Source organism: Bufo gargarizans, chromosome 5, assembly GCF_014858855.1.
Source record: "Bufo gargarizans isolate SCDJY-AF-19 chromosome 5, ASM1485885v1, whole genome shotgun sequence".
Lineage (NCBI taxonomy): Eukaryota > Metazoa > Chordata > Amphibia > Anura > Bufonidae > Bufo > Bufo gargarizans.
In genome coordinates, this window is record NC_058084.1 from 202,082,872 (window position 1) to 202,094,311 (window position 11,440).

Below are 11,440 nucleotides of genomic sequence, written 5' to 3' on the forward strand. Positions count from 1 at the left end.
TAACGAGATGAGAAACTGAATACCACAACAAAGAAAGTCAAGGAGGAGGTTCTGAAAGGCCTCTGTCAGAGCTTCTCAGCTGTCTGGTTGTGACAGCTCGATGACTATTGATGTAGCAGAGTCGGAGTCTAAGATGCTCGCGAATATCTCCATAGCCACCGTACGCAAAGATTCAGTCGCCCACGTTTCGGGAAGACCTTTTATGCAAATATTTCGCCGTCTGCTTCTGTTCTCTTGGTCTTCTAGCAGCAAGAAGGCTCTGTTGAGTTCCTCGGCATGACCATTAAGGCACTCTGTCACTCCGTTTGCGTGCGATCTGATCTCTTGTGTCGCTTGCTCTAGGGCCTCGACCCTGTATCCAACTTGGGAAATTTCGGTTTTAATATCGGCTGGTTCCGTTAGGACCGGTCTTAACGCTTTATCCAGCGCTTGGCTGAGCACTTTGGCGAGGCAGGATTTAGACACTGGTGTCGGATCTTGTTCCTCTGCTGTGCCGCCACGTTCACTCTCTTCTCCGGAGTCCTCTACTTCCGTCTCCTTCATGTGCGCCGACGCCATCTTGGCGCCAGGTCCCGGCGAGTGAGAACTTCTCTTTTTCAAGAATTTCTGCATGTCTTGCTGCCCTTTGTGGGATCGAGGTGTGTCTGGGGGTCTAGTCCCCTATCTCTGCCATATTTGACCATTTTTGGTCCGGTCACCACTACTTATTAAGCTGTAGATGTTAGGACGTGGAGGAGCAGTTCTCTCACACAGCCATCCACGCCAGCAGCCAGGCTCCGCCCCCGTACTGTAGGATATTTTTGTCAAGCTAATGAAGTTGAAATTGCTGACTTTTTCTCCCAGACTTTATATAAAATACTTATAGGTAGGTCTGTTTTTTGTGTAAACTAAATGGTATTATGGTGGTAAGAAGTTACTATACAGGATACAATATTTTCAACATACAGTACAATGGTCTTCTCTGGCCCAACATAAGTTGAAACCAGACTCAACATACAATGCCTCAGACTCAGATCCAACCACTCAAGGCCACTTCTCTGGTAAAATAGCTGTATTAGTTGCTAGTTAGCAGCTATTACTGGCTGTTATATGTAAGGACTTGTTTTATCTGTTTTAGTTATCTGCTTATTCTTCTTAAATCATAATTTTCTCTTATCTTGGATGACATTTTGGGGCTTTGGAAACGATTACTTAAGTTACAATGGTTTCAACATACAATGGTCGTCCTGGAACCAATTAATATTGTAACTTGAGGGACCACTGGGTATATGGCTAGTACAAGCCAAGGGCGTTACAAGTGGTATCCCCACTGATTGTTTGAATGTAGAAATCCTGGCACCATGTAGGTACTACAAAGCTGCTCCATTCACTTGCAGTTTTATGGACAGTTCTGCACATTCCGGTCCAACAAATAGTCTCTATTCTTATCCGGTCGAGCTACTACTAGTCAGCATGTGAAGTCAAGTAGTACAAATATGCCATTACCCTTTTAAACTGTGTTCACATTGTTTTGACACAATCAAGTGAATAGGGCTGAGTTTCAGTACTTGCATCCCCTTCATGACAGCAATTAAATTGAATGTGTCACCAGAAAATGAACTATTGTTTAAATTACATTCTTATGTTAAACTTTATTGTTTAATTTAAGTGATTTTTGCTTTAATTTTTCATGTCAATATCTATATTTAAACAAAAGCCAGAAACTCCTGCAGTTTTTGCACTGGCCTAATAGATGCTACTTCTTGGTCTGAAACACAAAGAAAAAAACACAATGCAACAGCACTCTACAAACCAAATAAAGCACAATAATGCCATAGTTATAGAAAACATTCTGGTGCTAATGTTACGCTTATTTTGTAAATGAGATTCTTGGCAAACACATTTTGTACAACATTATTTGCTACATTAAATGCTACCTGTTATGTGCTATAATGGCCACCTGACCAGCCTGTCTGCCCCATAGGCTGATTTTAATTAGTGCAAGTATAAAGCCGTAGCCTGTTCTCACTGCATTCATTGGAAGCCTTTTGGCACCAGGAGAGGTATAGAGTGGACTCCCATTGCATTCATTGGAATCCATCTGGCACCAGGAGAGGTATAGAGTGGGCTTAGCGTGCATGCTGGTACCTGCATTCCCTGGATGTAATGGAGGCCATTATGGCACCAACAATGGTACAAGGCAGAGTGGACCCAGCATGCATGCGGAACTTGCACTCCCTGAATTTTATGGTGGCCATTATGGCACATAACAGGTATTATTTAGTGTTAGGTTCCCGTCTTACAGAGATCGCCGATTTTTTATCTATATTTATAAGCCAAAAGCAGAAGTGGAACCTACAAAGAGTATAATGGAAAGATTTGAACCTCTTCTGTGTTTTAGAACCACAACTGGTTTGGGCTTATAAATACTGATACACAATACTGTCCAGCGGCTTTCCTTTCTGGAAAAAATAAAAGTTCCCAAACGTCCATATATTAATAACTATAATATTTCAGAAATAAATCACTAATATAACCCTCAGGTCATCAGTCATTCAGTATTGACATACAATAAGTGCCTGGTTCTACACTGATGTATGAGCATCATTCACAATGGGAAATACTGATGTTAGATAGCGGAGTTCGGTATTTTATTTGCATCACCGTTACAATTAACCCTCTAAGGTTATTTGCAGACTACATGCACGATAACATACAAGCCATATGACAAACTCTACTCATGAATAAAGTAAGCTGCTTCTAGAGATGAGCAAATTGCTGAAAATTCTATTTGGCCAAATCAGTCAACAGATTCCATTCAAGTCCAAAACGACTCTACCTGAATGAAATTTGGCTTGAAAATGTGTGTATGACATGGAGGTCTCTTTTTTTCTGGATTTCCCACCTTCATTCAGCTCAATCAAATCACCAAAAATTAAGATGCATCAGAATCTGATTAGTTTACAATTGATTCGCTGTAGCTGCCTCAGCCTGATTGTTCATCTTTAGTAACGTGCATCATTTAAAGAAGACCAAAGTTATAAAAAATTTGATTCTGCTGCTTTTCCGAATTTCACAAAGAAATTTGATTTGTTACGAATTACTTCATCAGGAATCCTATTCCATTGTATGTAGTGGGGGCAGTGATAGGGAACAGGGATTGTTCCCCTTCCTTCATTAAACCCCCCAGATGTCACGTTCAACGCTGATTGCAGCATCTGACAGTAATATTGAGGCCTTTCAGGGGTAATTCAGGGGTGAAAAAGAAAAAACATACTCCTCTTATACATTTTCTAGCGGAGAGGCCGTCACGGTCATCTTAATTGAAGAAACCGGGCAAATTCTTGTGTGCGCTGATGTGATGATGTCACCAGGTCATCCCACTGGCCGAGCCTGGTAATGTCATCACTGGTGACATCACCACGCCTGGCCAGCGTGCTGACTTGATGAAGTCACACGTCATTGCGTGCAAGATTTTGCACAGTTTCTGCAATCAAGATGGCCGCAATGGCCTCTCCGCTATTTCAGGAAAAATTCATTTGTTACCACACAGTACAAGGAAATTCAGCTTCGTGGCAAATCAAACTTTTCGGTCAACTTTACACATTACCTTTTTGTCACTAGGAGAATCAAATATGTACTCAGACAAGATCACTTTATGCGATGCCTGGGAGTACAATGATCTGATTATTTCTGCTAGAACATTTCATTATTTTTTATAATTTTTTTTATAAAAGTGGGTACAAAATGTGAAGCATGAAAGTCAAAATCACCTGAACTTGACCATGATAGATTTCAATCTTCTCATTGGAAAATTGCACCCAATTCCATTTTAAATGCCAGAGATGTCACAGTGTTCTTAGCTTGATTGAAATACTCAGACAATACTTTTCTTCCCATTGCAAGTTTTCATCCAAGGCCATAACATAATTAAATTGGTCATTCTTCAATAAAACAAAGCATATCGAATTTAATTAATCTTTTATTAATATCATGAAAATGCCACTGCTGTACCAGTCCCATTGACTATGTGACTGAATAAGGCCGCTTCATCCAGTTCTCCTTCAAGTACTTTAATTAAAAATGGTCTCCAGATCTTCAATTTAACTTTGTGTTTATCTTTCACATCCATGATGATTACTGTTTAGTCATGAAGAACCTCATTTTATTCACAAGCAAGATGTTTGCATTTAATATGCCATAAAATCAGCATTTGTACTTTATCTATCTAAAAGCCGTGTAGTTTAGATCGGTTAATGGAACGAAAATGTTTTTATTCAAATATCGGATATTATCCTTCACGCACGCAAATACAATTTACACAAAAGTATTCTCATACAATATAAACATTGACAGAAAGATGGGAATTATTTATTCCATCAGGTCTCGAGATACCAAGTTGCTTAATTCAATTGTACTTACAGTACTTTTATACAAAGCATATGAATACTGAGGCTCACCACCGAACAAGTCGAAGGTGGTTGAGGCCATTGCTGAAATATGTACTATCTCCACCTAGTTTGATAGTAGTCATTAGAGATGAGGAAAGTATTCAAAAATTCGATTTGGCTGCTTCACCAAATTTTACAAAAAAATTTGCTTTGTGACAAATTACTTTGTTACGAAGCGCATTTCATTGTAAGTAGTGGGTGCAATGACAGGGAGCGGAGATTGCGCCTCTCCTCGTCAATCTTCTCTTCAGATGCTGCGTTTATAGCTGATCGTGGCATCTGACAGTAATAACACAGTATAAAATAAAAAAATTACTTAACTTATCCATTTGTTACCGATGAGTCGGCCGCCACCTTGATTGAAGATCTAGTCCGAAATCTTGTGGGCCATGGGATTTTGTGTGAGATCTCCAATCAAGGTGGTGGTAGCCAGCTCATCGTGAGCAAATGGATGAAGTAAGTATGATTTATTTATTTTTTTACTGCCATTGAGGGAAAATCGATTCACTACCACAAAGCACAAGGAAATTTGGCTTTGCGGCGAACTGAATTTCCCTGAAATTTGGATCCAACTTCAATTCGCTCAACACTATTAGTCATTGTTACCAGTAGTGGCATCTAATTCTAGCAACTCATCCTTCAGTGCACATCTTGAATCAGTAGTGGCCTGTGGATGGGGGGGTTGCAGGGTGGTACCTGTACATGCTATTTCCCTTCTGGTAAGTTATATCTATTTTATTATTTGGTAGAGAGGCAGGATAGGTCACATAATGTGTTGTAAAGAGGGGCCATGTAGTCTATAATTTCAATGTAAACTGTGTAATATTAGGATATTCATGAGGTTACGAAGCAGGGAGAATACAGCTGAGGGATCTGGGGGATCACTGGGACACATCTTGCAAAAATTCAATTGTTCAAAATGGACAACCTCTTTATATTTCAATTTTGTTTGGGGTTATGTGTATATTAATATGATATTTCATTATTCCATGTTGTTCAGTTATATTTTTTGGTACCACTGCGCTCTAGTGTCCATATTTTATGGCTGTATAAAGGGGTTGTACATGCAGTGGAGGAGTGGGGTGGGGTGGGATAAAACATTTGAAAGAAGGGATTCTCACTTTCACCTATATCCTGACGTCCCCATTTCGTAGGTTATCGGCTCACTGATGGTCTCTGCTTACTGTTTCACTCTTGACACAAGGGATATGCTTGAAGATGCCAGATCAGCCAATCAGAGGCAGAGGCAGGTCACTGCTGTGCCCAATGATTGGCTGAGCACCAACAGTCATTTCCTCAGTGTCAAGAGAGGACCAGAAAGCAGAGTCCAGCAGGAAGCCATTAAGCATTACAATGGGAGCAGCAGGGATCAGTAAAGGTGATTTCATTTTAACCCCTTTTACTTTTTTTACCTCACTGTGACCAACATTATTTACTAACTGTAATTTCATGGTCGGGTGAGACAAAGGGGGGGGGGGGGGGGACAAAACCCCTGTGAAATCATTGACAATTAAAAATAGTAAAATGGGTTTTGTTTTCACAGCGTTCTCTAGTGGTAAAACTGACATTCTCCAGGTCAGTACGATTACAGCGATACCACATATGTATAATAATGAAAAAAAATAAAAAGTTGTAAAAAAAAAAAAAAGTTTTTATCCCCATATTCTGATAGACATATTTTTTTATAGTCACATCTACAGAGGATTGAGGTGACTCATTTTTGTGGGGAGATCTGTACTATTTAGTGACACTATTTTGGGGTGTGTATGACTTTTTGATCACTTTTTATAACATTTTTTGGAAGGTTTGAGGTGACTCATTTTTGTGGGGAGAGCTGTACTATTTAGTGACACTATTTTGGGGTGTGTATGACTTTTTGATCACTTCTTATAAAATTTTTGGGAAGATAAAACAATTTAAAAACAGTAACATAGTGACATAGTATATAAGGCCAAAAAAAGACATTTGTCCATCCTGTTCAGCCTGTTATCCTGCAGGTTGATCCAGAGGAAGGCAAAAAAAAAAAACAGTGAATCCGCAATTTAGATTTTTTTCTTTCTGCTACACCATTAACTGTATATTTTAATAGTACAAGCATTTTTGGATGGGGCTATGCCTATGATGTTTATTTTTTTAATTATATTTCTATATTAATTTTGGGTAAAGTGGGGTTATTTGAACTTTTATATTTATTTAATTTTTAAAAACTTTTTTACTTCTTTCCCCCCACTTTTTTAAGTCACCCTACGTGACTACAATATGTAATCATTGGATTTCAATTTGTATAAAGTAATGGAATTTTATATATTACAATATGGTATATTCCAGGGAATCTCAAGCTGCGGCCCTCCAGCTGTTGCAAAACTACAACTCCCAGCATGCCCTAATAGCTGTAGGTTGTCCAGGCATGCTAGGAGTTCCCTGGTATATTCCAATGTAGTGCTGCCACCTGCTGGTCTACTTTGAATATACCTGCAATTGGAGCCTCAGCAGGCCCTGGCCTTTCACAGGTAATGAGTGGCTCCCTCGATTGTCGCCAGGGGAGCATTTCCAGACCTAGCAGTGCATTATTTCCAGGTTTTGCTGGTCACAGACATTAGCTGTTTCACACAGCAAACACCCTGAGGCTATGGCACCCGCTCTGCTCCGGAGTGGGTGTCATCTTTAAAGATCTGACATGTGATGTACCATTACATCATGTCAGGATGGGTTAAAGAATTTTTGGTGATGTTATTTTTAATTTTCCATGTCAATATCTATATTTATAATGCCTATGTATGCTAATAATTTTCGCACTGGCCAGTAAGTCTAATAATAGTCGCCACTTCTTGGTTTGCACAGATAACTCCAGTAAAGTGACCTTCTTATCATTACAGGCAGAATTAGAATGGAAGATTATGTGTGTGTGTGTATATATATATATATATATATATATATATACACACATATTTATATACAGTACAGACCAAAAGTTTGGACACACCTTCAAAGAGTTTTCTTTATTTTCATGACTATGAAAATTGTAGATTCACACTGAAGGCATCAAAACTATGAATTAACACATGTGGAATTATATTGATAACAAAAAAGTGTGAAACAACTGAAAATATGTCATATTCTAGGTTCTTCAAAGTAGCCACCTTTTGCTTTGATTACTGCTTTGCACACTCTTGGCATTCTCTTGATGAGCTTCAAGAGGTAGTCACCTGAAATGGTTTTCACTTCACAGGTGTGCCCTGTCAGGTTTAATAAGTGGGATTTCTTGCCTTATAAATGGGGTTTGGACCATCAGTTGCGTTGTGGAGAAGTCAGGTGGATACACAGCTGATAGTCCTACTGAATAGATTGTTAGAATTTGTATTATGGCAAGAAAAAAGCAGCTAAGTAAAGAAAAATGAGTGGCCATCATTACTTTAACAAATGAAGGTCAGTCAGTCTGAAAAATTGGGAAAACTTTGAAAGTGTCCCCAAGTGCAGTCACAAAAACCATCAAGCGCTACAAAGAAACTGGCTCACATGCGGACTGCCCCAGGAAAGGAAGACCAAGAGTCACCTCTGCTGCAGAGGATAAGTTCATCTGAGTCACCAGCCTCAGAAATCACAGGTTAACAGCAGCTCAGATTAGAGACCAGGTCAATGCCACACAGAGTTCTAGCAGCAGACACATCTCGAGAACAACTGTTAAGAGGAGACTGTGTGAATCAGGCCTTCATGGTAGAATATCTGCTAGGAAGCCACTGCTATGGACAGGCAACAAGCAGAAGAAACTTGTTTGGGTTAAAGAACACAAGGAATGGACATTAGACCAGTGGAAATCTGTGCTTTGGTCTGATGAGTCCAATTTTGAGATCTTTGGTTCCAACCACCGTGTCTTTGTGCGACGCAGAAAAGGTGAACGAATGGACTCTACATGCCTGGTTCCCACGTGAAGCATGGAGAAGGAGGTATGATGGTGTGGGGGTGCTTTGCTGGTGACACTTGGGGATTTATTCAAAATTGAAGGCATACTGAACCAGCCTGGCTACCACAGCATCTTGCAGCGGCATGCTATTCCATCCGGTTTGCGTTTAGTTGGACCATCATTTATTTTTCAACAGGACAATGACCCCAAACACACCTCCAGGCTGTGTAAGGGCTATTTGACCATGAAGGAGAGTGATGGGGTGCTGCGCCAGATGACCTGGCCTCCACAGTCACTGGACCGGAACCCAATCAAGATGGTTTGGGGTGAGCTGGATCGCAGAGTGAAGGCAAAAGGGCCAACAAGTGCTAAGCATCTCTGGGAACTCCTTCAAGACTGTTGGAAGACCATTTCAGGTGACTACCTCTTGAAGCTCATCAAGAGAATGCCAAGAGTGTGCAAAGCAGTAATCAAAGCAAAAGGTGGCTACTTTGAAGAACCTAGAATATGACATATTTTCAGTTGTTTCACACTTTTTTGTTATGTATATAATTCCACATGTGTTAATTCATAGTGACGGCCCATGGTGACTGCTGTAAAGCCTGTCTCTAAATGCTGTTAAAGCGGTTGTGCAGGAATTTTATATGGATGACCTCTTCTCTGGATAGATCATCAAAATCTGATCGGCATGGGACACCCAGCACCACTGCCAATCAGCTGTTTGAAGAGGAGGCAGCACTTCTTGCGAGCGCTACTTGACCTTCATAATGCTGACTGTCATCTCGGGAAGCGAGTGTAATTACTAATACTCGCTCCACTCACTTGAAAGTGCTAAAGAGTGAGTACTTGTAATTATACTATGCAATCGCTCCACGGGAGACAATGCTTAGTGTAATGAAAAGGAAGCAGCACTCGCAACTTTCGCAAGGCATGCCGCCTCCGTAGCAAATAGCTGATAGGCTAGGGTGTCGTGTGTCAGATCCCCAGCGACCAGATATTGATGACCTATCCTAAGGATAGTCCAAACAAAATAAATAGATGGAGACAGCACGTCCCTTTGTGTTGATTTTCAATCCAGATGCAATGGTTAGAAAACCCCTCTAAGGCGGCAGATATTAGCTTTATTTGTATCCAATGCAGACAGAGCACTGCCAAAGGTTTCTGTTACAGCAAGATGCCTCCTGGCAAGAGTATAGCATAAAAAACTTTGCCCTTTTCCCACATATATGTGTATAAACAGTGCGCCACTGGGTAATATATAGAAATGAGAAAATTAAATGGGTTGTTTGGTTTGAGGGGAAAAAAAACAGACAATACAGAGGATCCTTCTGCCAAAAACAACTGAGCATTACTTACCTGACAGATCCCACAATGCTGCTCTGGTTCTCCTGGCCAGGATATATTTACCTGGCTGCAGTTGTGACATTTTGACAACAAGTGACTGCTGCAGCCAATCGCTGGCCTCTTTGGCACATTGCTGAAGCCAGTAATTGTCTGAAGCGGTTATGTGTTGTCAACGTGGCTGCAGCCAGTTAAACCAAGCCTAACACTGAGAATCGGAACAATGTTGCGGCATCTGTCAGGTAAGTAATGCTCCTTTTACGTATGCAGAAGGTGTGCTTTTTTTTCTTAAAACCAGACAACACCATCGAGACTGGTATAAATGTATCCAGTATTGTGTATATATAATTGCGGATTTCAGATTCAGCAAAGTGGAAGAGATTTTGAGAATTCTTATTAATATGGTGAACTGACCTGCAGTTGTGTGGCTGTACCCTACAGGGTTGGCATATCCTGTTACTGTCTGAACAGTGGGTGGAGGTCTAACTTTTGTGACCCCCTAAGATCTCTAGAACAAAGTGACAGTGATGCTAGGAAACCACCTTTCCACTTTCCATCCTCTTGGCTCTGCTTAATTCCAGATTGTTGGCGCATTATAGTCAGTGGTTTCATATGCTGCCTCCAGAAGTCTCTTACAGTTTGTTTGCGAGGATTCAAGGTGAATGTGAAGATCTCACAGATGTGCGACTTGATTGCGTCATCTATGTTCTACAATGAATCTATAAAATATATATTAGGGTAGGGTGTTATGTTTATGCTTTGGTTTCCTATGCCCCCCCCCCCTTCCCCCTTATTCAGTTTGAGTGGCTGGATGGGTAATACTATTAGAAAAAATTACAGACTAAATTATTTTCTCCTTTATTTTTTCCCTATAGGCTTCTCCAGCTGCCCTTGCGAAAAGTGTTTTGGCTGAAGTTCCAAACCAAGTTGTGGACTATTACAATGGCAAAGGGATCAAACCAAAATGTTCATCTGAATACGAGTCTTCCAGGACACTAGGACCTTGAACTTATACAGTGTCTCAAAATAATAATATTAATCCTCATAATAACAATATATAGCACGTTTTAGTGATTTTTAACTTACCAATCTATTTTTTTCTTGCATGTGTTGCTGGAGGCTTGGATCAGCATAGCAGCTGTATTGTTAAAGACTTTTTATGGAAACAAAAAATAATTACAGCATGTTGTCTCAAAAGATGGTAAATGTTTCTGTTTTTTTATACAGATTTGTTGGAATTTTGCTAAATTTCTTATCATATTTACACTTTAAAACCTTTTGAAATATATATTGAAAGCTCATAGACACTACACCATTTTATCTTCCGGACAAAGAACAACCTTTTTCTTCATTAGACTGTAAGTTCATGGTGTTGTGCATGTCAGAAATACAATTCTGGGCTTACAGATTCTAGTAAATTACCTCTTGATACAAGTGGCCTACTTTCAATTTTGTAGCCATTTTCAGAATACAGAAATTGCGGCATTTTGTAAAAGGAATGGACATTTATAACGGCAAGTCCAGACAGATTTTTAATATGCTAAACCCATTATTATTTCTATAGCTGTATGATCTAATGACTCATTGTGACACAGGCTAGCATATTTAGATAGTCACAATAATTGAAATATTTCAAGGTATACAGTAGCTCGGTTCTCAAGCAAATGCATTCTGACAGACCTTTGTGTACCAGCAGAAGAACTGAAAAATTATAATATCTACCAACGTCAGGGCTGGTAGACAGTGTAATGTCTCAGTGCTTTGTCTG

General features: G+C 39.9%; 1 protein-coding gene across 1 annotated transcript in view; it reads left to right on the forward strand.

Moving 5' to 3' along the window:
• Positions 1-10,679, forward strand: part of CPNE4 (copine 4) — a 479,073-nt gene extending 468,394 nt beyond the window's left edge. Inside the window, exon 18 of the mRNA XM_044295448.1 lies at positions 10,548-10,679. Coding sequence (XP_044151383.1) covers positions 10,548-10,679 — 132 coding nt within the window. The remainder of the gene's footprint in view (positions 1-10,547) is intronic.
• Positions 10,680-11,440: the final 761 nt, after the last annotated feature.